The sequence below is a fragment of the Tenrec ecaudatus genome, chromosome 2 (genome assembly GCF_050624435.1).
Source record: "Tenrec ecaudatus isolate mTenEca1 chromosome 2, mTenEca1.hap1, whole genome shotgun sequence".
In the NCBI taxonomy this organism is placed as follows: domain Eukaryota; kingdom Metazoa; phylum Chordata; class Mammalia; order Afrosoricida; family Tenrecidae; genus Tenrec; species Tenrec ecaudatus.
The window spans coordinates 71,201,963-71,229,474 of record NC_134531.1 but is presented as its reverse complement, the minus strand read 5'-3'; the positions used below and the strand labels follow the sequence as shown (position 1 = coordinate 71,229,474).

General features: G+C 44.9%; 1 protein-coding gene across 4 annotated transcripts in view; it reads left to right on the top strand.

Annotated features, from left to right (window-relative positions):
• GFM2 (GTP dependent ribosome recycling factor mitochondrial 2) overlaps positions 1 to 27,318 on the top strand; it is a 43,335-nt gene extending 16,017 nt beyond the window's left edge. For 3 of the 4 annotated variants that reach the window (XM_075541171.1, XM_075541173.1, XM_075541174.1), the window contains 11 exons: positions 5,281 to 5,361; positions 9,036 to 9,184; positions 10,943 to 11,083; positions 11,166 to 11,265; positions 13,416 to 13,605; positions 17,097 to 17,173; positions 18,893 to 19,031; positions 21,727 to 21,906; positions 22,238 to 22,353; positions 26,130 to 26,312; positions 26,924 to 27,318. In XM_075541171.1, the coding sequence (XP_075397286.1) occupies positions 5,281 to 5,361; positions 9,036 to 9,184; positions 10,943 to 11,083; positions 11,166 to 11,265; positions 13,416 to 13,605; positions 17,097 to 17,173; positions 18,893 to 19,031; positions 21,727 to 21,906; positions 22,238 to 22,353; positions 26,130 to 26,312; positions 26,924 to 27,052 (1,485 nt within the window). In that variant the 3' untranslated portion in view covers positions 27,053 to 27,318. The remainder of the gene's footprint in view (positions 1 to 5,280; positions 5,362 to 9,035; positions 9,185 to 10,942; positions 11,084 to 11,165; positions 11,266 to 13,415; positions 13,606 to 17,096; positions 17,174 to 18,892; positions 19,032 to 21,726; positions 21,907 to 22,237; positions 22,354 to 26,129; positions 26,313 to 26,923) is intronic. The other variant, XM_075541172.1, reaches the window with a different exon arrangement.
• The last annotated feature ends 194 nt before the right edge of the window (positions 27,319 to 27,512 follow it).

The window sequence follows — 27,512 nt, the reverse complement described above, 5'->3', positions numbered from 1 at the left end:
GCTCTCAAAGTCACTTTCAATGCCTAACAGCGCCTGTGACAGAGTGGGACCATCCCTGGGCTGTTGAAACGACTCTATAGAGGAGCAGATCTCAGGTCTTCCTTGCACAGAATGACTCGCTGGGCTTGAACCACCAGCATAGGGATTAGCAGCTGAGCTGTGGCCCCTTTATAATAATTTGGAATCTTAAAAAGTAGCATGAAATTGTATATAAGATTATATAAAAGGGACTTCAAAAAGGAAAAAAGATAAGCATCTTTCAATTCTATCTTTGCATAAACTTTTTGGAAGCCCCCTTATATATGAAATATGTAAATATAGTGAATAATAGAATAAACACGTATATGCTACTGAGGTTAAAGAGTATTAGCAATGACCTTCAGATTTTGTATGCCTTTTTATGGTCTTTCTTTTCAGTCTCATCTCTTCCTCCTCCTAACTGCCTTCTCGATTTTATTTTCCATCCTTCATTTCCTTTTTTTATGGTTTACCGGAAGTGTTTATATCCCTAAAGAATTATTTTACATGTGTTTGAACTTTACGTAAATGGAATGATACTGGTTATACTCATTAAAACTCACTGCTATCGAATCGACTCCAACTCCACAACCCCCGTGGGTTTACGAAACTAACTCCCCACAGAAGCAGAAATCCTCATCTTTCTTTTGTGGAGCTTCTGGTCGTTTTGAAATTCTGATCAACATGTGGCTTCTCTGATTATTTGCTCTGTGTCCAGATTTCAGTGCTTGTGGTTGGAGGATGCAACCCTGACGCACACCTTTCTTACCTTTCCTGATGTAAACCATGCACTGTTCCCTTGTTCTGTTCCCATAACTGCCTCCTGATCCATATAGAGTTTCTGTATCAGCACAACAAAGGGTTTGGGAATTCTCTTTCTTCTCAGGGTTACCCATAGTTTATTGACTGTGCCTTGGCATAGTCAGTAAAACACAAGTAAGCATCTTTCTTGATAGTCTTTGCTTTCAGCCAAGGTCATCTGACATTGGCAGTGACATCCCTTGTTTGGTGTGCTTTTGTGAATCCAGCCTGAATATCTTATAGCTCTCTATCAGTGTACTGCTACAGTCATTGTTGGATGATTCTCAGCAAAATTTTACTTGCAAGTGATAGAAATGATGCTGCTCTATGACTTGAGCCTTCTGGTGGGTCACTTTTCTTTGGAATGGTACAAATGAGTATCTCTTCTGGTCAGTTGGCCAAATACAGTGCTTGTCACCTTTCTGAAACTTTTAATTGATATTCCCTCAATTCCTGGAGCCTTGTTTTTGGCTGATGCTTTCACTGCAGCCTGAACTTCTTCCTCCAGTACCATTAGTTCTTCATCATATGGTACCTCTCGCAATGGTTAAATGTCGACGAATTCTTCTTGGTACAGTGACTGTGTGTTCTTTCCATCCTCTTTTGCTATACTTCCTGCATCGGTCAATATTTTGCCCATAGACTCTTTCAGTATCTCAGCTCAAGGCTAGAATTTCTTCTTTAGTTCTTTCAGTCTAGGCTATGCTAAGTATGATCATTTTGGTTTCCTAACTTTAGGACTTTGCATATTTCATTTTAATACTTGACAGTGTCTCCTCCAACTGCCCTTTACAATTTTCTGTTCGCCTCTTTGACATCACCATTTTTTCCATGTTATTTGCTTTAGCGACTCTTTGATTATGAGTAAGCTTCACAGTCTCTTCTGACGTACACTTTGACCTTTTCTTTCATGTGCTTTTAAAGGCCTTTAGCTCTCTTCCTGTGTGATGCTCCTGCTGTCATCCCACAGCTCATCGGGTCTTGTGTTCTTCGTGTTAATTAGTTTAATCTGTTCTTGAGATGTCCTCAAAATTCAGGTGGGATAGACTCAAGGTCTTATTTTGGTTCTCCTTGGACTTATTTTAATAATTTTCAACCTGAAATAACATATGAGCAATTGATGGTCTGTTCCACAATCAGCCCCTGGCTTCATTTGTTAGCTGCGATACTGAGTTTCTCTGCCATCTCGCCCACAGATTCAGGTAAGTGGATTTCTGAGTACTCTCTGGAGAAGCCCACACGCACAGACACCGCGTGTTTTGTTGAGAAAAGCCATTTGATCTGAAGATGTCCTTGGCCTTGCACAAGTCTATCCTGTGATCTCCAGCTTTGTCGTACCGCCACGGCCATGTTTTCCAACTACCGTTCCTTTTTGTTCCCAAGCTTTGCATTCCAATCAACAATAATTAATAATGCATCTTGATGTATATTCCATCAATATCAGACTAAAGACATTGGTGAAATTCTTCAATGTCATTACTGTTGTGGTTGGTACTTTAATTTGAATAGTATTTGTAATGATTGCACTTCCTTTTATTTGGGTAGATATTCTCTGATCACAGATAACAAACATTGTACTTCAAGTAGATCTTGGAATATCCTTTATGATGACAAATGCAACACCGCGCCACTTGAATTTGCCACTCTTGGCGTAGTAAACCAAAGTGTAAAGGTGTTGCTTTTTGCTGTACGAGGGAGCTTCAGAGAGTGCATTGGCAAACTTCATTATCTCCTCGTCCCGTTTCCCACGGGCTTTTGAAGTCTGCTGTGTTCACCATCCAGGGCTGTGCATTCCTGCAGGCGGCAGCATTTCCATCTTTCTAACCCTTCTCATATTGCCAAGAGCGACCGTCCCTGGAAAAGGACATCATGCAGCAGAAGTTGAGCAGCAGCACAAAAGAGGCAGACCCTCAGCGAGCTGGACTGAAAGCACGGCTGTTACAGCGGGCTCGGGCTCGGGCTTGGGCACGGGAACGGTTGTGAGGATGACCCAGGAAGGGGCAGTGTTTATTCTGTTGTTTTGGAACCAGTCAGTGGTACTTAACACCAACAACCCTGCTCTGTGCTCTGCCGTTCCTATCATCAAAGTGTTGGTTTGAGCATCCTCAAGGGACTCGGGATTTTTTACCTTTTAAACGTTCCTTGACTTTGGGGAACAAAAAGAAGTCCGAATAGGCAAGATCAGAGCTGTAGGGTGTACAGCGGAAAGTCTCCCAACGAAATTTCCTTCTCTCTGGCGGCCCTCGGGATGAGGAGGGGCATGTTCCTGCCAGGAAAAAACCCAAAACCTCCTTGGCAACTTTCCTGCCCTTTCCTCGTCAGCGCGGGTTTCAGAATGAGCGCCCGTGATTGTCTGTGTCCTTCCAGGAAACCGATCAAAATGACCTCTCTGAACCCCAAGCAGGTGACATACCCTTAGTTCAGCTGTGCCGAGTTGACTCGGTCCAGCAGATCAGCTCAGAGGCCCTGTTTTGATGGGACCTTCTCTTTGAAGGCATCACCATGAGACGCAGACAAGTGTATGACCGAGAGAACTTGTCTTCAGCCCTTGGCCCATCACAGGGACACTTGTTTAAACATATTTTTAGTAAACCCATGCGTTTCTGAACTAGAACCTTCTGGCAATTCTTTCTGACTTACCCTAGCATTTTATTCCTTTGTCAACATTATGTTGAAGATGCATTTATACTGGTATGTGTAGCTGTGTAGTTCATTTAGATTCAGTCTTTTAGGTTCTAGCATAAGATTTTGCCTTTTCTCTTGTTGTGGACTTTGAGTTTGTTCCCTGTTATAAATAGTGATACTGGAAACATCTTTGCACACATCTCCTGTAAAAATACACAAGTTTTTTTTGTTTTAAGAATTAAACCTAATTTCTGAGTCAAAAGGTATGTTCCTCTTTTACACTACCAGAAGTCAAATTATTTTTCGCATGGCCATGTTAAAACCATTCGCTGTACGAGTGGGTGGAAGGCTGTCAGGAGCTCTGGTGGCATCGTGGTCATGTGCTGAGCTGTTCAGCTCCGGCAGCTCTGTGGAAGAACGACGAGACTTTCGCCGTCAGGAGGAGTCACGGTCTCAGAATTGCAGAGGGGCAGTTCTGCCCTGTCCTGTGAGTCAGCGTGGCCCCAGGGAAAATCAGTTTGGTTTTTGTGTGTGTGTTTTAATCCAGGTAGCTCTGGATCTCATTCACCCCGACGTTTTTAGTGGGAAACGCATTGTTCCTATTTAGAGTGAGGAATCCTGAAGGCACCGTGGCTCAGCACTCGAGTGCTCACGGACGGTGGGCAGTGGGAAGTGGCTTCGCAGCAGCAGAGGCCTGGCAGCTCGTCCCTTAACAATTCACAGCCGAGGAAACACTGGGGAATCGATACTCTATTCCAGGGGTCCTCAAACTTTTTAAACGGGCCAGTTCACTGTCCCTCAGACCTGTTGGAGGGCCGGACTATAGTTTAAAAAAACCCTATGAACAAATTCCTATGCACACTGCACATATCTTATTTTGAAGTGAAAAACCACATGGGGCCAAAACACCCAGCAGGCCGGATAAATGTCCTCAGCGGGTCGCATGTGGCCTGCAGGCCGCAGTTTGAGGACGCCTGCTCTATCCTGTAGGGTCCGTAGGAGTTAGCATTGATGGCCACAGGTATGGGAATTCATACTGTTTGTATGTAGAGCAATATGTTCAACACACCTTAAATAACCTTCCTAAATCTTAATGGTAGAGAAAACTATTGGAACCTAAAACTTGGCTTTTTACTTCTAAAACTAAACTGGCCCAGATTCTTTCCTGATGAGTGTTTCCCCTCATCTTTAGTTGATGATTATTTTTGTAGTCGTCATCGTCTTTGTGACATAGAGTAGCCACAGTGAAGCTCTAAACTACGCTCGGGGTTGTTTCTGCAGTGGTTAGCTCTGGTCAAAGTATCTCTTTCACGAGGCCGGAACATTGTGCATCCGTGCACTGCTGTAACGTGAAATTGCCAGTTATACTTTCAGCTGAAAAGAACATGAACTATATAAGGGCACTTTTATTGTTGAAATGATTCCTTTTCCCCAATTAAATAGATTCCTGCAGTGCACAATTATAATCCGATAAGCCTTATGGTTTTTCTCAGTATGGCTGTCTTGTGAACCCTGGTGGTGTACTGGGTTATGCCTTGGGTTACTACCCTCAAGGTAAGCTGCTCGAACCCACTGGCCCCTACGTGGGAGAAGGATGAGGCTTTCTACTCCTGTGAAGAGTTACAGCCACATTGATAATAGCATAGCTTTCATTTTCAGTCTCGGAAAATAGTAATAATAAAGCCCTTTCCCTTTTCCTTTTTGTTGCTTGGCTTGGACAAGGTAGATCATGTAGCTGGCTGGACCTATTTGGATTATGCATATTTATGATATTTAGACTTAAGTTAATAACCATGAGAGTAAATGCAAGTTATACAACTCAGCTTTTCTTGACAGGTTGCAGATTTGGATGATGAATTTGCTGACTTGGTATTAGGAGAGTTCAGTGAAAATTTTGATTTGTTACCAGCTGAAAAGGTAAATTTTAGTTTTTCAATCACTTTGATCAAATATTTAGATGTGGTTCAATTTCTTTGTCTTGTGTGCTTTGTTTAACTTTGCAACTGGTAGAAAATGCTGGCTTAAACAAAAATGATAAGAACATTAAAATGAAATCATTACTATTACAGTGATCATTTCTCTCTCTTCTTCTCTCTCTCTCTGTCCCTCCCTCCTTCCCAGTTGGTTTAAATCTTGATCGACAATTTACTACAGGTCTTTGTGTTTCTGTTTTCTTGTGTGATGCATCCAATCAGAGAGTTGGCAAGTACAACACTGATGGCATGGAGATTCTTTGAAACATATGCGTTGCTAAGTAGGTGTTTCTAAGTGTTAAATGAGACTAGAACTAACCTCACCAAATCCAACTATTTATTATTCAATACAAGAGCATGGAAGATGGAGAGATTATTTTTAAGTGACTTGAAATGAGCCCTGGGAAAAACTGAATGGAATGCCATCATCCTTGGAATTTCTTACTGCTGAGCAGTTGAGTGCTTAGCGGCGATCACTATTAGGTTTTATAGTGATGTCACATGTGTTCTGTTTCCAAAGAACTCACAGTTTAAAAAAGAGCCGACCATCTTTAACAATGTCATAAGCATCCCCAAGCTTTACTTTGTGTCTGAGGTCTTTTTTTTTAAAGCTCTTATAACAATACATGTATCAATTGTATCAAACACATTTGTACATATGTTGCCATCATTATTTTCTAAATATTTACATTTCATTTAAGCCCTTGGTATCAGCTCTTTTACCCTCCTTCTCCCTCCCTTGTGACTCCTTGAAAAATTATAAATTATTATTAATTTTTTAACTTTATACTGACTGCTGTCTCCTTTCCCCCAGTTTCTTCCCCCACTGGTATCACTACTTCCATTTCTCTTCCTGAGGAGTTCATCTGACCTGGATTCCATGTGTCCTGAGCTCTTATCTGTACCTTGTAAATGTTCCAGTCTAGCCCACAGTGAAAGGCAGGATTGGGGTCAGGATAGTAGAGGGTGAGGAAGCCTCAAGGAACCAGAGGAATATTGTGTGTTTCAACAGTGCTATAGTTCACGCTGGTTGACTCCTCCCTTCCTTGCGATCCTTCTGTGAGAGAATGTCCCATTGTCTACAGATGGGTTTTGGGTGTTTCCTCCAAGCTCTGCTGTTCTCAACTGTATGTTCATTTGGTTTTTTGTTTGTTTGTGGTCTTCTGATACCTGTTACCTGATCCCCTTGACACCTCATGATCACACAGGCTGATGTGCTGCTTCTGTGTGGGCATCTCTGTTAGATGGCCACTTGTTTACCTTCAAGCCTTTAAGACCCCAGATGCTATATTGTTTTTTTAAAAATCACTTTATTAAGGGCTCATACAGCTCTTAACATAATCCATACATACATCAATTGTGTAAAGCACATCTGTACATTCATTGCCCTCATCATTCTCAAAACATTTGCTCTCCACTTAAGCCCTTGGCATCAGGTCCTCATTTTTCCTCTCCCTCCCCACTCCCCTCTCCCTCATGAACCCTTGATAATTTATAAATTATTATTTTGTCATAGCTTGCCCTGTCCCACGTCACCCTTCACCCACTTTTCTGTTGTCCGTCCCCCAGGGAGGAGGTCACATGTAGATCCTTGTAATCGGTTCCCCCTTTCTACCCCACCCTCCCTCCACTCTCCCAGTGTCGCCACTCACACCACTGGTCCTGAAGGTATCATCCTCCCTGGATTCCCTCTGTCTCCAGCTCCTTTCTGTACCAGTGTACATCCTCTGGTCTAGCCAGATTTGTAAGGTAGAATTGGGATCATGGTAGTGGGGGAGGAGGAAGCATTTAGGAACTAGAGGAAAATTGTATTGTTTCATTATTGCTACATTGCACCCTGACTGGCTGTCTCCTCCCCGAGACCCCTCTGCAAGGGTATCTCCAGTGTCCTGCAAGTGGGCTTTGGGTCTCCACTCTCTACTCCCCTCCTCATTTACTATGGTAGATTATTTGTTCTGATGATGCCTGATACCTGATCCTTTCGACACTTCGTGATCACACAGGCTGGTGTGCTTCTTCCATGTGGGCTTTGTTGCCTCTGAGCTACATGGTCACTTATTTACCTCCAAACATTTAAGACCCCACATGCTATATCTTTTGATAGTTAGGCACCATCAGCTTTCTTCACCACATTTGCTTATTCACCTGCTTTGTCTTCAGTGGTTGTGTCGGGAAGGTGAGCATCATAGAATGCCAATTTAACAGGAGAAAGTATTCTTGCATTGAGGGAGTACTTGAGTGGAGGCCCAATGTCCTTCTGCTACCTTAATACTAAACCTAAAAATATATGCACATAGATCTATTTTCCCATCTTCATATATAAATATATTTGCATATGTATATGCCTTTATTTAGACCTGTATAAATGCCCTTTGCCTCCTAGCTCTTTCCTCTATTTCCTTTGACTTTCCTCTTGTCCCATTATCATGCTCAGTCATCATTTGGGTTTCAGTAATTCATCTTGGTTACATTACCCTTGATCACGCCCTACCAGGCCTCCTATACCTTCCTCACCACTGATTTGGATCACTTGTTGTTCCCTTGTCCCTGGGTTTGTTAACACCACTTCCTTTGCCCCTACCTTCCTCTCTCCCATGTCCCCCGGAACTGTCGGTCCTGATGTTTTCTCCTTCAGATTGTTCATCCAGCCTATCTTATTTAGATAGACCTGCAGAGATAATAACATGCACAAAAACAAGACAGAGCAAAACCAAGCAACAATATAAAACAAAACAACAACAATAACAAACTAATGACAAAAAACAAAACACAGTAAGAAAGAAAAGCTTGTAGTTAGTTCAAGGACTGTTTGTTGGCCTTTAGGAGTGTTTTCCAGTCTGGTCTGTTGGGGCACCTGGCCCTGGCCCCGAAGTCCACCTTCAGCATTCCCTGGGGACCTGGCCACTCCATTCCCTTGCTGTTCTGTTGCATGCCCTTAGTGTTTTGCCTCGGTGTGGTGGCATCAGTTTGGGCGCAATTCCCACACTGTTTCCAGTGTTGTCCCCTGTAGGGCTATGGGTCAGTGAGGGACGTCGTCTCATAGTGGCGCTGGCCATGTGGTCCTCTCTGTGGACTGGCTGCTCTAATCGGGAACATCGTCCTCAAGGCCTGGTGGGCCAGGATGTGCTCCACTCTCTCCTTCCAACCTCATTCATCTGCTCCCGTGTGCTCCAATCAGATATGTTCCTCTCCCAGAGCTGCAGATTCAATGCCTGACTAGTTCTTCCATTAGACAGTGTTAAATCACAAGTATATCTGTTCATTTATTCACGAAAAATTTTTTAGTATTTGATATATTCTAAAGGAGCTCTTGTGGCTCAATGGTTAAGCGCTTGCCGCTAACTGAAGATTACCAGTTCGAACCCATCCAGTGGCTGCACAGGAGAAAGTTTTGCCATAAGGACGCAGCCTCGGGAACCTTCGGAGGCCATTCTGTGCTGCCATGTGGGGTCACTGTGCCTTGAAACCCGATTCATTGCCACCCAGCACCACCCTGGCGATAGAGAGGCGGGTGTGTGCTCGGGAATGCTACTTTGGGTAGGCGGTTAGGGAAGGGCTCGGAGTCTTTGCCAGAGACCGGGAGACTACAAATGCAATGCTTCTCTCTCTGCTTCACAGCTACAGGCTGCAATACACAGAGTTACCGTGGCTCAGACGGCGGTGCCAGTGCTGTGTGGAAGCGCCCTGAGAAACAAAGGGATACAGCCCTTGCTAGATGCTGTTACTCTGTACTTGCCGTCCCCTGAAGAGCGCAGCTGTGAGTTCCTGTAAGTACACAGGCACATTGAGTCACACGACAGCCTTGGGAACGAGAGACCCTGCTGTAGGAAGAGAAGTGAAATCGCCATTCTGGAACCCTAGGACAGGTGACGAATGAATGCCACTGAAAATCGTACAGAACTACGACCGTCTGTACTTGAAACGGACAGCTGCCATGTTCACTGATGACGCTAAGAACAGATGGCTGTCTTACCCTTACCATCTTAGTGAAGGAAGGAAGGAAACATGCTGGCTGCTAGTATATAGGGATGTTTGAAAAATATTCTGGAGATGTGTTTATACTCATTGAGATTTCAAGATTTTCATCAGCTCAAACTATTTTGTGGCTGGACAGACAGGTCCAGGTTTGCCTCCGGTGGCCGCTAATGGCTTTGCACTCAGTGAGCAGTCCTCTTACCTGAGTGACTGTTGTGCAAATTGGCAGGGACCCGAAGCTTTACTTCTGGTAAGGAGGCTATGATCACCCTGCTCCATATCTAAACTGGAGAGACCTCATGGTGAAAGAGTGATTCATGTGGACTCTGTACATCCTGGCCGTACATCTCTGTTCTTCCATCTACGTGATGTGAGACTTTGGGCAGGTTGATTAGGCTCTCATTTGTAAAATGCAGAGAATAATAGGATCTATCTTGTAGGGTTGTTATAAGGATTAAACAAGTTAACGATAATAAAGCAAATGGAATAGTGTGGAATGCAGTATTTGATTTGTTTGATAAAATTGAAAGTGGGAGAGAAGAGGAGCAAGATTGGAGAAATACTGTGATGGAGGTGTCTAGCTCTGGACCTTCAGAAGAAAGAACAAATCTGTCTTGGAAGAAGTGTGGACAGAATACACCTTAGGAGCGAGGTTGGCAAGACTTTATCTCACGTTCTTGGACGTATTATCACGAGGAGCCAGGTCCAGAAGGACATCGGTCTTGGTAAAGTAAAAAGCTACAGAGCAGAAGGCCCTCTTCAGCCAGATTGAAGCAGCGGCTGCAGCAGTGGGCCCAAGCAGCTAGGGTTGTCAGGATGGGGCAGGACGAAGCAGCGTGTCGTCGTGTTGTGCACTGGGGCACTGTGAGTTGGAACCGACTTGACACCTGGCACCTAACAACATAGCCAACCTACTGTGGGCCATGGACTCTGTTTCTTTAAAACAATTTTATTGCATATAGCTCACATAGGAGTTGACTTCAGTAGTTCACCCCTATTAAGAAGAATTGTACAATCAAATCATGGACTCTTTGGGAGTTAATAAAAAATGGAGCTTACATATGCACAAGGCTCCAAACATTCTGAAACCTATCAAAGAATGCCAGTTTAGAACATCATTCTAGAAGAATATTGGGTGGGTAAACCATTTCAAGTTTATCATTTAGATGTATGTATGTATGCAACTAGACAGATGAGAGGAGAGCATGATAGTGATCACTGGAAAATACCTATTTGTTTACAGTCATTTTCAGAAGTGGTGTGATGTGTCCAGGTCTGTTCTTTGATAATGGGACGATTTGCAAGAGGACCGAATCCATGACTTTCCGTTTGCGGAAGGAATGGTTATGTCTCTTGAAGCGTGAGCTCCGTGGAGGAAGAGGGAGGGGTGCATAGTGACAGTACATAATGGGCTGGCTAACTTGGGAGACAGAAGAGGGGGCTTTGTCGGACAGCAAGTGTATGTTCCTGCAGTAACTGATGTCACAGTCTGTACAGATGGTAGCAGTGGTGTTTTAGAGCCTCTCTGGAATGCCTTCTTTACCTCGTAGGCAGTGGTATGAGGGAGACTTATGTGCACTGGCATTTAAAGTTCTGCACGACCAGCATCGAGGGCCGTTGGTGTTTATGCGCATCTACTCGGGCTCACTCAAACCCCAGTCAGCCGTCCACAATATTAATGGAAACTGCACGTAAGTAGACACTTGGGTTGTTTCCTAAGAATGCATTACTTCTTTACAAGCACTTTTACTAATGTCCGTTGTGGCTTTACAGGGAAAGAATAAGCCGTCTGCTTTTGCCATTTGCCGACCAACATGTAGAAATCCCTTCACTGACTGCTGGTAACATTGCTTTGACTGTTGGGTGTAAACAGGTAAGTGACCACGTGGTGTCTCTAGGAGATCACTATTTAAACTTTTCCTTGAAATTAGTCACTTTGTAGCAGCAGAAAAGCCACTGAGAAGAATACAAACAGTGTGGACTACAGTTCAAATCCAAGTTAAATAAGACACGCTGTATAGATACAGATACGTGCTTCATGAAGCTGGCACAGGGCTGGGCACTGTTTGGGGCTGTGAAACGGAAGGTCACTGAGTGGGAGCTGGCTCAACCGCATTACGAGAACACCATGCGCGTTGTCATAGGAAAGATGACCCCATTTAGGTTTCCTTCCTGCTTTGATCATGGGAAATAATTTCACCTAGCCTTATAATGGTTCATGTAATAACTAGGGAGAATTTGCCAATGAGGGCTTCAAGAGGATGAGGCTTTGGTCTGTTTTGATTACTGCTCTGCCCTCCGGCCCTGGATCCCAGCATTGCACACAGTGGACACTCCTTAGACACGGGAAGGATGGATGCATGGGAGGAAGGAATGCTTCACTTCCTTTTGAATCATATCTGCTTGGTTGGTGCTGTTGAGAATGCACATGGCAGACCACTCACCAGTCCACGGTTGCCCCACGTCCATCTCAGTGCCACTGAGCACATTCTTCAACCTGCACAGCCCCTCTCGCCCTCCGTCTGTCTCTGTGTCCGTCCTGGCATTATTGATGAGGCCCACTGCCTCCTCAGGGGCCCCTTGACCTTTTCTGTTGTTGTGCAAGTTAAATTTTGTGTGTTTTGAAGGGGTCAGATTTAATGGATTTTCTTTCTAAATGGGATATTGGCATTATGCGGCAGTTAGGGTCCGCCTTGTTACTCCTGGTGTTACTCCTAAGCTCTTCATGACGAATGGTAAGTTTCAACATCCTTTAGTAGAAACTTCCCACGGCCGGGATATTGGGCTTCTGCATGGAAGTGTCCCCGCAGCCCTGGTGGTGCAGTGGTTCTGCGTTGGGCTGTGATTCGCAAGGGCAACCCCGTGGTGGGAGCAAGACGGGTTACCCTCTGGGAAACCCACAGGGGCAGTCCTGCCCTGTCCCTCAGGGCCACTACGAGTCAGAATCAACAGCAGGAAGGGGTTTTTTCTTTAGGGTTTGTCCTCCCAGAAACCGGGCGCCTGTCTATGGAGGGAACAGCGTCAACGTTTAAGCCATAACTGGTGTCTCCAAGAGCAAGTTACCGATTTTGCATAGTTGGGGCACTTGGTTAATTGTATGTTTTCGAGGATTCTGTAAAGTAGTAAATGAGCCTTATTGATAGAAAAATACTGTATATAGATAGGAACTGGAAACATGGAATCCAGGACAGATGATCCCTTCAGGACAGAGGGGTAGAAAGGGAGCCGATTACAAGGATCTACATATAACCTCCCTGGGAGATGGACAACAGAAAAGTGGGTGAAGGGAGATGTCAGACAGTGTAAGACATGACAAAATAATAATAATTTATAAATTATCAAGGGTTCATGAGGGAAGGGGAGCAGGGTGGGAGAGGGGAAAATGAGGAGCTGATACCAAGGGCTCAAGTAGAAAGCAAATGTTTTGAGAATGATGATGGCAACAAATGTACAAATGTGCATGACACAATGGATGGATGGATGGATTATGATAAGAGTTGTATGAGCCCCCAATAAAATTATTTTTTAAAAACCCAGGGAACCTATTAAAACACACATACATCTCTTTGTGTAGAGAGAATACATAAAATAAGAAATACAAGCATTTCTTTAAAAAAATGAAGTTTTTAAACTGAAGAGAATATAAACCAAATCATTCAGCCCTAAAAAAAAAAAAGAAAAATACTGTACATTTCTAGCTAACCTGTCTGAAGATTGGAAATTTAGGGAGGGGTTTTATTTGTTTTACTAAATAAATATTGGATGTCGTGTGTGTGTGTGTGTGTGTGTGTGTTATGGTTTATTCTGAAGGATTTTTCTCAGCATTGTTTTGGATAATATTCATACTTTAGAATATAAATCAGCTTTACTTCTAAAAAGTTATGTTTAACTTTGGAATTTGTCTCTCAAGTTAAAGTGAGAGGAAGAGGCCATGTCAAACTTCCTCTAAGTTTGTAATTCTCGTTGCAAGTGGAATGCTTACCACCAGCCTGTTTTGTTCCATGCCACCTTGTTCGCTTCCAGACAGCCACCGGAGACACCATCGTGTCATCCAAGTCTTCTGCCTTAGCTGCTGCGCGTCGAGCCGAACGGGACGGAGCTGAGATACCCAGACACGACCATGAAGCACAGAGACTGTTGCTGGCTGGCGTCGAGGTTCCAGAGCCTGTTTTCTTCTGTACCATAGAACCCCCTTCAGTGGCCAAGCAACCAGGTACAAACAGGCCTGCTGTTTCAGTCAATTAGTGCCCTGGTCGTTGATTGGACATAGTTGTAGTATTCCCAGAAAATAATTCTGATGTCATTGAGTTAAGTTTTATCCCAATTTACTGTAGTTGGTCTCCATTATTTCCAGTGTTTGGATCTTTCTAAATCTGTTTCTTTGATTAGATCTTGACTGTTTGTCTCATGCCTTCTCCCTCCTTATGCTGTGGTTCAGTCTATGGGAGTCTTAAGTAATTGGTCCCTGGACCATTCAGTCTTTCACTATAGTTAGTAGGTAGACTAGCACCCCCTAGGGACAGCTCAAGGAACCTGCTGGGGTAAAACCATTGACACAGCTTTGTAACATGGGGTGCCAAGAAAAGAAGCACGGGGTGAGTACCACAGCAGACAAAAAGGCACACACAGATCTGCTGGTAAGACTGAGTCAGGGACTGCTGGGAAGTGTTCTCTGCAAGGTCCACGTCCACCGAGCTACCTCCCAGGAACGAAACCTCCTTTGATCACCAAAGAGACCATTTCCTCTAATGTACACAATTGAGTTCCTCGCCATCATTTCTCCATTTTTCCTCAGCTCAATTTCTAGAATCCAGTGAATATTTTTATATACTCTGGCCACTCACATTTAACTTTCTGAGTATTACATTACATATTCTTTAACATTTTAGCTCAAAATTCTTAAGTGATTTCTCATTACTAATCACGTAAAAACCAAACTCTTCAATACACTATATAAAGCCCATGATTTGAACTCTACAATTAGATTTGGTAACATATAACAGAAAATTCCCAGATAAGAGTTGCTTTAATGAGACAGAAGTTTCTCTTTTTTGTACAAGAAGCCTTGAGTTGGTAATCCAGGGTCTGGTGAGTGGGCATCCATGTCAGCCTCATGCCCTGTTGGCTGCTGGCACCTGGGGCCTCAGGTTGGAATTCCTGAGCACTGGAAGGAATAAGGGGAGAAGATGTGCCCCTTCTCTTATAAGAAGACTTCCTATAGGTCTTGTTCACGTGTCATTGGTCAAGACATAGAAATATGGCTACCCAATTACAAGTGAGTCTGGAAGATGCCGTCTTGTAGCTAGACTGCAACAAAGAGAATGATGGGCAGCTAGCAGCCCCTGCAGTAGCAGCCAGCCTTCTTGCCTGATCTCATCTCTTGAAACTTCTTTCTCCTTTTTCTGAACCAGCCGCCTCGTTCATACAGATGAAAACAGCTGATACTCAGTCATGGGGTGCAGATTGCTTACCTGGGCCGTGCTTCCCGCATTGCCCTTTCTTCACACCTGTCCCCCCAGCCTGCTAAAGCGACCTCCTGAATGTGTCTGCATGGAAATGATTACTCTTCCGGAGGCCTCAGCTCAAGCGTCACCTCGTGTGACCTCCCTCTTTGCTCTGCACTGAATTTCTATATTCATCTGTTCAAGGACGAACGTTCCAGTTCTAGCAGTGGGTTTAGGCGCCATTTTGCCCTTGGAAGAAAGGGAGACTCAGAGTGTAGATACAAACACAACTGATGGTGTTGCCTCCCACGTCTTCCTGAAGACCCAGGGGGAAAGAGAGAGGGAGGGTTCCCTGTCTTGACCGTCTCGATGGCATTCCCTGAATGCTGACGTGAAAGAAAGCTGCTTGCAGGTGTGAGGCTGGAAGGGTGAAGTAAACTGGGTGTTGTCCATTTGGCAGAGGAAGGGCAGTTAAGTCGCGGTGGGTTTTGCTGCAGTTTCCTGTTACCTTGTAACACGCAGACCAGCTAGGCGCAGTCCTTGCTCTGCTAGAGAAGGATGGGGTCACATGACTCTGGGTGCCCAATGACATCCAAGCTGACCACGTGCCAAGCATAATCAGGTCATGTTACTGCCCACTTAAAATCCACCAGTGGCTTCCTGGTGTCAATGAAGAGGAGCCACATGCTTAAGGGCAGAGACTGCCCACAGAAAACAACTGAAGAGCTCTTTATTTAAATATTACTTGTGAAAGTCTATATTTTAAGCATTCTGTGGGCACCTAAATTCAAATAGTGCTGTTGCAAATTGGATCAGCCAATTAAAATCCAAGGCCACAAACCTGTATATTAGAGGAAATGGCTTTGTGATCAAAGGAGGCCCCCTTCCTGTGAGGTAGCTAGGTGGACGTGGGCCATGCAGAGGAGAACACTTCCCAGCAGTTCCTTTTTATCTGCTGGGGTACTCCCCCCTTTCCTTCTATTGGCACCCCGTGGTACAATGCTGTGTCAATGTTTCACCCCAGCAGGCTCCTTGAGCTGTCCCGAGGGGTTGCAAATGGTTCATCTGCACAGCTGCTGCTGAAAGTGCTCTTTGGACACGTGCTGCTACTGCTGCAAGTCGCTGCTGTGTCCGCTCTGACTCGTGGCGACCCCACGTGTGCAGAGTGCAACTGCTCCGGGGGTTCGCACGGCTGAGAGTTTTGGGAAGCACATGGCCAGGCTTCTCAGCTGAGTCACAGCTGAGTGGGTTCGAACCCCTGACCTTTCCGCTCATAGTTGTGTGCTTGCCATTGGCACCCTCCAGGAACGCCTTTGCACACGTGATCAATAAGAAACGCTCTTAATGAGGCAGTTTACATTCGCGTCTTCCTAGCAAATCTTTGCAACATGGTGTGTATTTTACATGGGCAGCACATCTCAATTCAAATTAGTAAAAATAGCTACAGACGATTCGTTTCCAGACTAGTGGCTATCTTGTTGGAGAACACAGGTCTGGGATCCCTGGTTTATATCCCTAAGAACATCCTATGTCTGGTACTGGTAACGCTTAGCTCGTTAATTCATTGCTCATCTCTTGAGCTGTAGTTTATGACACATTTTAGCACCTTTATAAAGAGAGTATAGTTAATTGATTTAAAGGATCATTTGCATATGCATGCAAATGCACTTGTCATTGCAATGTGTATGGTCTTTTCTCTTTGGTTGTGGTCGTAAACTCCTTTTGCACATTTCTCACTATTGCCTTTGTTTCTGAAAGTGTTACCTTGCTACTGTATTACCTTCTAAAGTGATCTTTTCAAAACATAATCCGACCATCAGACTGTCCTGCTTAAACCCTTCCAGGGGCTTCCCAGTATGTCCTTGCCACCTGCCCCCCTGCTCCTCTCCACTAACCTTCCCTTGCTTGTCCGGATCTACCCACCTCTGTCTGGCCATTTTCCATCCGCAATCTGTTCCGTACACAGCCGTGCCAGGGCCTGGGGCACGTTTTCCTCAGGATTTTGCTTTCTCTACTACTTGTGGCTTTGCCAAAGTCAGTCCAGAGAGACTTGGCTGGATCACCCACTCCCATAGCCTCCCGTCACTCTCGGGTCCCTTTGCTGTGCTCGTTACAAAGCCTTCTAGTGGCTTGAAATTTCTCTCCGCTGCTAGAGTTTAAGTTCTTAAGAACAGTGAACTTGTCAGTCTTAGGAAAGGCGTGGAATGATTGAATGAGTTATTTTAACAAAGAAACATAACAATTATTGTTTATCCCTTAGATTTGGATCATGCACTGAAGTGCCTTCAGCGTGAAGATCCCAGTTTGAAAGTGAAGCTAGATCCTGACTCTGGACAAGTAGGCTCAATCATCCTTAATCTCAGAAGGCTTTCAATAAAAGCATTTGTGTGGTTAGTGTGTGTGTGTGTGTGTGTGTGTGCGCGCGCGCGCGATGGGGCCACATTCCCAAGGAAATCCCCTTTTCAACGGATTGGCCATTCATATCAAATTACATAACAGGCTGTTGGCATCAGGTTGCAAAGTGGCCAATAATCATATCATTGCACAGCTGCCAAACCACTCGGGATCTCAGCCTACTCACACTGATCATCATGCATGTTTCTGAAGCATTTATTCCACGGAAACATGACCTTTTTATTTTGGGTCCCTCAATATACATGTCCAATTATTTTGTTGCCTGGTAAGTTACAGAAACAGATTCTCTTTAACTCCTTAATATAATTACATCTCACTGTGTTATATAAACTATTCCCCCAACTTTTAACCTTCCAGAAGACAGTGTTTCTGACATTGTGAAATAAGGTTCAACCCACAGGGAAAGCCTTAAGCCTTTTGTGCAGACTTGGGAAAAGTGCGTTGGAGGGAAGGAGGGAGGGCACCTTTTATGGCAGGCACACATCACACGGTGAGAAGTGGGGCAGCCTCCCCCTGGGAGGGGCCAAGTTCTAAAGTAGGGGCCTGGCAAAGAACGGGTGCTCTCGACTTTCGAGAAAAGATCCAATTACATTCCACATTGCCTTCAGGATGCTTGGCTACAGCTGATTTAACGTTTTCAGAAGGGATGCCCCCTTTTTTATCATTGTAATTTTACCTTTAAAGGGGACAAACTAGTTAACCTAGAAAATTAGCAAGATTTTATTTTTTCTAATATGGCAGATAAATGAAGTAGTAATTTGATTTAATGGGTTGTAAAGTCTACAACAGCAGTAATGAAAAGAAACTTTACTGTTTACTTTCTTTTTAAAAAATGAAGAATTAAGCTGCTTTTTCATGCCCTTCAACAAAGATGGCCAGTGGGGAAACTGGCAGAAGAGCCTTTCAGGTGTTGGTCTGTGTACGTTTGTACAGAGAAGGTATTGACAAGCGATTCTCTTTATATTATTCTGAAGCTTTCCCACCTCTAAATAATTTGCTTTAAATTTTTTTATTGAAGTGTAGCAGTCTTTTTTTTTTTTTTTGAAATCATTTTACTGGGGCTCATACAACTCTTATCACAATCCATACATACATCAATTGTGTAATGTACACTTACACATTCATTGCCCTCATCATTCTCAAAATTTGCTGTCTGCTTGGGTTCCTGGAATCAGCTCATTTTCCTTTTTCCCCTTTCCCTCCCTCCCCACTCCTTTATCATTTCCTCCCCCCACTATCATGACCCCAGTTCTACCATACCAATCTGGCTAGACCAGAGCATGTGCACTAGTACAATTAAGAGTTCTCGTCACACAGAATCCAGGACAGAGAAACCCCTCAGGAGCAGTAACGGGAGTAGTGATACCATGGGGATAGAGGGAGGAGGAAAGAGCAAGGGATAAATGATAGCAATGATTGAAGTGTAGCAGTCTTATGGCAGATAATTCCTTAAAAATATTTTTTTAATCTCATAATCAGGAAAGTGAAAAACAAACAAAAAACCAGTAGATTAAGAGTGAAAAATATTACAAGAAACTTGGCTTGTAATGAATGAAAAGTAACATATTAACGTCATACTTTCACACAATGTTTTATAATTAATGTAATTTTTCTTTCCTGTTTGCTTCCTCTTTCAACCAGACAGTCCTGTGTGGCATGGGGGAGTTACACATTGAGATTATTCATGACCGAATCAAGAGAGAATATGGGCTGGAGACCTATCTGGGGCCTCTCCAGGTAGCGTACCGTGAAACCATCCTAAACGCAGTCCGTGCCACAGGTAAAAAGTACAAGTCGGACCTGAGAGGGCTCGGACTGGCTCCTGTGTTCTCTGCTCGTTTCGTTGCTTAATGCCAGGCTCACGGCTGTGCTGCCTTCAGAGTAGACTGTATTCTTAGCTTTTGCTCTTTGGAATGCTTTTTTGGTTTGTTTTAAGCTCAGAAAGCCCTGTGACATTGCCATCATAATATCCTCTACAAAAGCCACTTAGCCCCCAAGCTTTCTGCTCAGTGGGCAAGGGGTCCAAAGCGGACGGCTTGTTTAACTCTGACTGCCAGACCGATCGGAGGAGTTTGTAGGTGATGCGTTAGTTTCCCTCTACCGTGAGTGGGAAATGAGTTCCCTGTGTAATCAGTAGGGGGTGCTGTGCTGATGGCATTTCTGAGCACGTACGGGTAGCATGTTTCTGTCCCCAGACTTCGCATGCATGAGTTTTCTACGTATGAGAGTTTGCGTTTGGCTCTCTTAAGTAAAGAATAGGATAGTTACCAATGCTCACCTCCAAGGTGGGCAGGCTGGTGAAAATTATGTGTGCGGGGGCTTGAACACGTTCTTGGAAGAAATGACATGATAATGGAATTGTTTCACTAAATTTTTGAGGCCCCCTTGTAGAGAAAAGATGTTCAAGTACTTTATGTACACCACTAATTTGTGAAAGGCTAGGTATTTATGCTTCACTGGATCTTTAAATATTAAATAAAACATAGGAGCAAGTAACATGAGAGCTTCTGCTTCTGGACAATACAAATGGAAAAACTGAAAGATGCTAGGGGAAAAAATAATGACCATCTTTTAAATTAATATATGAGGTAATTAGAACATAATGGAAATTGCCAACAGATGGGGAATTCTCCAAGGTTAAAAGGGAAGAGGAACAGGAATCTAGGAAGAGGAATCGGCCTTGAATCCAGCAGCTGTTTAGTAGGAATCCGCCGGCTAATTCTAACCTCATGCTTTAGGGGGGCCCCATCCTCATGGAAAGGTAACGAGGGACAGAAAGATTCTCCACAAAGGGAAAGACCTAGGAAATGTGTCTGCCAGGCTGTGGGTGCTGAGGTCTCTCAGACACTTCTGCGCTCAGACATGTTACCATAGTTGCCTGATGCATGTTTTAGCCTAACTTTATATGTGCACTATGACTTGAGAAATTCCAAGTGTTAGGTGCTCATGGATTGGTGTGTCTCAAGGAACCTGGGGAACAAATCAACGTAAGGAATCCTAGAGAAGCTTAGGCTTCACAGAAATCCTCACCGCAAGTAGACAAGTAAAGAATGAGCTTGTAAACCTGAAGCCGTGAGTTAATGCACAGTAAGCCCACGTCAGGAGAAACCACAGACTCCAGATTCAGACCAGCCGAGGCTTCAGAGAATTAGAATGATCTGATACCGAATATAAAAAGAGGGATGACTCTTATATTTGAGGAAATAAGAGGGGATGGAAAGGATTATTAAGAAACAAGAGATTCTCACAAACACCAAGGAATTATTGCTATGTGAGAAAGAAAATGCTCCTCCCCAAAAAAAGATGGGATGTGCCCTAAGGATAGAGGAGCCAGCATGAAGAGGCTCCACTGGCCAAATCTAAAGCAATTTTAACAACACAATAATGAAATAATGAGCTGTAGGCCATTAAGATAAAAACAGGCCTGTGAGAGTTCATACTGATAATACGCAGACAGTAATGGGGCAAGGTTCAGCTCCTAAGACTGCGAGGGCCGAGGGCAGGGGTTAGAGTTGGAGTGTGATCATTTTGTAACCATCATGGATGCTAGGTATAAGAAGTCGTATCCAGAATTCTTGCATGGCCATAAAAGTGTCTCCATACAGATACTTAACTAGCTCCAGTGGGGAGGGCAGGGGTGGGGCGGGTGGAACAGTTATAAGACACTATAGCAAGCAGACACCATCTTGACTGGATAGCCAGTTACACAGAAGGGCCTCACCAGTGCTTCTGTAGAATTCCTGCTGAGAATATCAAACCAAATGGAGGAGCATTTTGTTAAAGGGGTGGGGGTGGGGGAACTGGTGAGGAAGCAGTGGCTTCATTATTCACACGTACTAGGTTCGAATCTATCTTCCGTAGTCAAATGTTTGTTTTAGTGTAGTACAGTGGTTCTCAACCTTCCTAATGCCTCGACCCTTTAATACAGTTCATCACGTGTGGCGACCCCAACCACAACATTATTTTCGTTGCTCCTTCCTCACTGTCATTTTGCTCCTGTTAGGAATCGGGCGCCCCTGTGAAAGGGCCATTCGACCTGCACAGGCTGAGAGCCGCTGGTCGGGTCTGTAGTGTACTTTACCAAACAGAAAACATTCAAGCACCACTTCCAGATACACGGAGTAATAGTAACGATTTAGAGTGCATTGCACAACAGCAGTAGCACCACTGTTATGAATCATTGTTATGGACCCTGAATATTTAGTATTTATAATATAACACTTTGCACACACTTATTGCAAGTCTGATGTCTGTAACCCAGTGACTGACTGCCTGTCCGGCAGTGTTAGCAGGCCACTCGAAGCAGTTTTCTAACACCGATGAACGTGAAAGTAGCTGCTGTCTTTGTAGAATACCGCAGTCGCTGCCATTGTTGGCATTTCCCCGCCATGCCTCCTGTGAGCCCTCGGGCGGCGCCCTGCTGTCTGCCTGGAACAAGTCCCCGAGGCACTGATACTCACTTTGTCTGGTTACAGATACCTTAGATAGAACTTTAGGAGACAAGCGGCACCTTGTGACTGCAGAACTAGAAGCAAATCCGGTTGAAACGTCATCTGTTAGACCCGTTATTGAGTATGCTCAAGATGTCAGTGAAGACCTTTTGAAGGTCTCCCGAGAGGCTATTGAAAATGGAATCCACGGTGCATGTCTCCAAGGTAAATCAAACACTAAACTCCCTGTCCGGGTAGATCTGCCGCGTGAGTTCCTGAGACTCTAGATCTGGATGGGAGTAGAAAGCCTAGTCTTTCTCCCGCGGAGTGGCTGCTGGTTTTGAACTACTGACCTTACAGTTAACAGCCCAACGCGCAACCACTCTGCTGCCATCGTTCTGGAAAGCACTGAGATGGCTGTGCCACCTGCTCCCTATGTTAGGCATTATTTCAGCCCACTTCCCAACTTGGTTAGTGCTTCCCCTCTCTGCTGTCACTTCTTAGATCCTCCTCACCGCGCATCGAAGCCTTAACACGTTTCCTTTTCATTGCCTAGGACCATTGCTTGGGTTCCCAGTTCAAGATGTGGCCATTACTTTACATTCGCTCAGGGTTCATCCCGGTACCTCCACAACTATGATTTCGGCCTGTGTCTCAAGATGCGTTCAGAAGGTACGGAACTGTCCGAACTCCTGACCTGTCCTGCCAGGGTACCCACACTGATTGTTTTTTTTCCCCAAAATAATTTCATTGCCATATAATTTGCATATAATACACTTCAGTAGTTCAACCACTTCAAGCAGAGTCGTACAGTCACCACCACCATCAGTTTTAGGATATTTTGTACTCATTATTATTGGCTCCCCGTTTCCCCACCTCCCTTGCAGACTCCTTTTAAAAAGCACGGGTATCACCTGGAAGACTAAGTTGTGTCTGACCCAGCCGTCCTGTTCTCTTTCTCGATTGCTGGTTAGAATGCTTTTAGAGTGAGTTGTATACATCATCACAGTCAGTTCTAGTGCTCCCTCTCCCCTCCTGCTTTCATTTTTTTGCTCCCAAAGTCCCCTCACCTTCCCTATCTTGTTAAATCTTTTTTTACTTTCTTTTTTAAAAAATCATTTTATTGGGGGCTCTTATATCCCTTATCACAATCCATACATACATCCATTGTGTCAAGCACATTTGTACATTTGTGGCCATCATCATTCTCAAAACATTAGCTTTCAACTTGAGCCCTTGGTGTCAGCTCCTCATTTCCCCCCTCAACAAGTGATCCAAATTGGTGAGGTGGGTGTGGGAGGCCTGGTGGGGCATGATCAAGGGTAATGTAACCAAGAGGAATTGCTGAAAACCAGGAGGGGGCTGAGCATCATAGTGAGACAGGAGGAAATAGATCTATGTGCCTATATTTAGGTTTAGTATTAAGGTAGTAGAAGGATATTGGATCTCCACTCAAGTACTCCCTCAGTGCAAGAATACTTTCTTCTATTAAATTGGCATTCTATGATGCTCGCCTTCCGCTGAAGACAAAGCGGGTGCATAAACAAATGTGGTGAAGAAAGCTGATGGTGCCCAACTATCAAAAGATATAGTCTGAGGCCTTAAAAGCTTGAGGGTAAACAAGAAGCTGTCTAGCTCAGAAGCAACAAACTCCACATGGAAGAACACACCAACCTGTGTGATCACAAGGTGCCGAAGGGATCAGTTATCAGGCATCAAAGAACAAAAATCATATCATTGGGTGCATACCTCCATGATACGATCGCTGAGGACAAATGGGTGCATAAGGAAATGTGGCAAAGAAAGCTGATGGTGCCCAGCTATCAAAAGGTATAGCGTCTGGGTCTTAAAGGTTTGAAGGTAAACAAGTGGCCATCTAGCTCAGAAGCAACAAAGCCCACATAGAAGAAGCACATCAGCCTGTGTGATCACGAGGTGTCAAAGGGATCAGGTATAAGGCATCTCATCAGAACAGAAAAATCTTGCTATAGTGAATGAGGTGGAGAGTACAGAGTGGAGACCCAAAGCTCATTTGCCGGCCACTGGAGATCCCCTTGCAGAGGGGTCTAAGGGAGGAGACAAGCCAGTCAAGGTGCGAAAAATACAACTTTCCTCTAGTTCCTAAATACTTCCCCCTCTCCCCCCCCCCGACCCCCACTATCATAATCCAAATTCTACCTTACAAGTCTGGCTAGACCAGAGGATGTACACTGGTACAGATAGGAGGAGCTGGAGGCACAGGGAATCCAGGGTGGATGGTACCTTCAGGACCAGGGGTATGAGGGGCGATATTGGGAAGGTAGAGGGAGAGGGGGTTGGAAAGAGGGAACCGATTACAAGGATCTACATGTGACCTCCTCCCTGGGGGATGGACAACAGAAAAGTGGCTGAAGGGAGACGTTGACAGGGCAAGATATGACAAAATAATAATTTATAAATTATCAAGGGCTCATGAGGGAGTGGGGAGCAGGGAGGGAGGGGGCAAAATGAAGAGCTGATGCCAGGGGCTTAAGTGGAGAGCAAATGTTTTGAGAATGATGAGGGCAATGAATGTACAGATGTGCTTTACACAATTGATGTATGTATGGATTGTGATAAGAGTTGTATAAGCCCCTAATAAAATGATTAAAAATATTGGAATGGAAAAAAAGACTACATGAAGAAGTTTGAACCATGATCTGAGAATGGGAGTGAGTCACAGTGTTGGAAAGGGAAGTCTAATCATTAGCATGTAGGTTTGGAATAGGGAAGAGACAGTGCAGGCCAGGAAATGAACTAGGTCTAAACCAGGTACCAGCAACAGGAATGGAAATCTTCAGCTGACTGGGGACTAGGAACAGGTCAAGAACTGAGGACTGGTGGCTCCATCAGCAGGAATGGGGGAAGGGAAGAGCCAAGGGTTTGGAAAAGGTAATGATGAGCTCAGCTTGGAGCATATTGGAAGTTTTAGGATACTCAGATACTGTCCCAGAGCAGGCCGGCGAAGTGCTGGGCTGGAGCACCGGCCGTGGGCCAGACAGAATGTGACACTTCCGTGACTCAGAAGATTTTTGAAACTCTGCCTTAGATAATGTTGCCAAGGGGAAGGCTGTGAAGAGTATAAAGGAAAGAGGGGAGAGGGCAGCCCCTTGCCCTCAGCACACCCAGGTTGGACACAGCATCCTGTCTGTTTCTTAATTGTAGCAGGACTTCCTCCTCAGTTTACCTTTCCCAACTCCAGCAATTGTTAAAGATGTGAGATTTGGCCTACAGTCATTCGTGATGGAAGGGTCTCCCAGAATGGTTACTTGGCTTAATGTAGACGATGGCATTGCCCTTTCTTAAGGCCTTAGTGGATTCACGTGCTCACTGCTAAGTGAGGCTCTGAGACACCCACCAAGGCTCAGAAGAAAGGCCTGGGGATCCGCAACCGAGAAACAGCCATTGAAACCATGTGGAGCACCATCCTATTCTGATACACCGGGTCGCCCAGCAACCGGTTTGTTTGGTTTAAGACCTTAGAAGTTCTGGGGGGCACAGAAAGAGCAGGCCCACTCCATGCAAGGAGAACAGAGGGCAAATCATCGAGCCCGCTCTCGCACCCTGACTCCCATTGACCTGTCTGACATTGGCTACATCCTACCTGATTTGACTGCCAAACAGTGGGTTCGAATTAGAGGAAAATATCATACTGCCTTTGAACTCCAGCAGACTGAAGAAGCAGGGTCAATTTTAAAATCAAACCTGCTCGTATTAATGGTGTTTGCAAGGTTCATCCAAAAATGACTTGACCAGTTTGTCTGATGCAATTATGCTATTAAAGAAGGATGTCCGACTGGTGCCTTCAATGGAAATGTTGTATGTCAGCATGACTTCCCAGTGGTACTCCTCTCCCCTCCCCCGATGCCGTGCTAGCTCTCTGGTTTCTCTGTGGGCATGGACTGAGCATTTGAAAGCTACAGTCTCAGTCAGTCGTTTGGCAAGACGGTGTGTTTTAAATCGAGAAAGTATTTCTACTATCTTCAGTATGCTCAGTATTGTGTTTTAAAAGCCTCTCCCCTTCATGCCTCCCTCCCGTGACATGTGGCAGGAAAAGAAACGAGAGGTTGAAATATTGAGAAAATGAGTCGACGTGCAAGGGAAAACCATTTTGTGGTTCTCTGGGCCCGTGTTCAGTGTTCTACAATCCAGCCTCACCCTTTGCAGCCTGCCCTGCCGAGCCCCGAGACATGCTGTGTCGCACGGGCAAGTGCTGACGTTTATCCGATTTGACATTCTCGTTGGTGCTCATGAAGAACATTCAAGTACACTTTCGTCTGCTTGGGTTAGAGCCCTAGACTTGAGTCTAGGCAGTATTTGAAAGTTTGTATGAATCACAGCCCCCCTGCACCTCCACCCTTCCCCCCCGCAAAGAGAAATTAGATTTCCCATTGCAGCAGTGGGGTTAGCCTTCTCTGTCATGTCTGTAGGCACTGAAGAAAGCGGAGAAGCAAGTGCTAGAGCCTCTGATGAGCCTCGAGGTGGCAGTGGCAGAAGACCACCTCAGCCCTGTCCTGGCAGACCTGGCACAAAGAAGAGGGAACATTCAGGAAATCCAGGCTCGCCACGACAACAAAGTGGTTATTGGATTGGTTCCCCTGGCAGAAATGATGGTAGGTGCTTTGTGACTGCCAAGTGCAGGTTCTCGATGTGGGAGGGATACAAGCCGAGTCGAAAGAGCCCACCCATTTGGCCTGAAAAGAATGGGGCTGGCAAGTTTCAGCCATCAGATGGAACAGCTTACGGTTTGCGTGGGTTGGGGGGGGGGAGGAATGAGGACAGTCCTGTGGATTGCAGCCCAGTAAGGGGTGGGTTCCAAGCCGAGGGCCAGCAACGTTGTGGTGTGCTGTACCAGTGTGGCATCAGCGGAAACGCCCATTCCTCCCTTCTCAACACGTGCCCCACCACAACCACTGCCATTTGAAAGTGCATGTCACTCTCCATCAGCCTTGCCGACTTTGGGGCAGGCAGCCGAGACCCAGAGCCTTCAGGACAGGTCACCCTGCTCCTTGCCAGGACTAATACAACTGAAGAACACCTCTGCTCCTCGTGTCTTCGGTCCTCCACAATGTGTGTACTTCTGGGGGAAATGATTCAGTGGTCTGAAGAAATAATGAGCTAAGCCAGATGAGTAACATCACCTTTCCCTGCTAAAGCAGCAGGAGGAGAAAGTGGGAGCGGAAATTGGATGAAATAATCAGCTGAAATTATTTCTTTTCATCAGGGCTATTCCACTGTGCTTCGGACGCTAACGTCAGGCTCGGCTACTTTTGCCTTAGAACTGTCTAATTATCAAGCCATGAACCCTCAGGACCAGCAGGCACTGCTCAACCGGAGAAGTGGCTTGGCTTAAGACCTGAGAGAGACTCTGTAGCGTCTACCTACTTCATTTTCAGTAAGAAAGATTTTTATCGCTTTATTTGTGGGGTAAATGCATTGCCTGACTAACAGAGAACTAGGTGAAAGATGCAACCTGAAGACTGACTGGCAGTGTTTGTGGAGCCGCCCATTCTAATGCCCATATTGTGAACTCTGCTTTGGAATGTAATGCACTGTTGGAAACCGATTACAAGAGTCTACGTATAGCCTCCTCTGGGGGGTGGGGGGGGAAGAGGGCGGGGGAAGACGCCGGAGAGTGTAACATATGACAAAATAATAATTTATGAATTTTGAAGGGTTCATTAGCGAGGAGGGAGTGGGGAGGGAGAGGGAAAATGAGCCAATATTAAGGGCTCAAGTAGAAGGCAAATGTTTTGAGGATGATGACAACAAATGTACATATGTGCTCGACACAATGGATGTATGGAATGTGA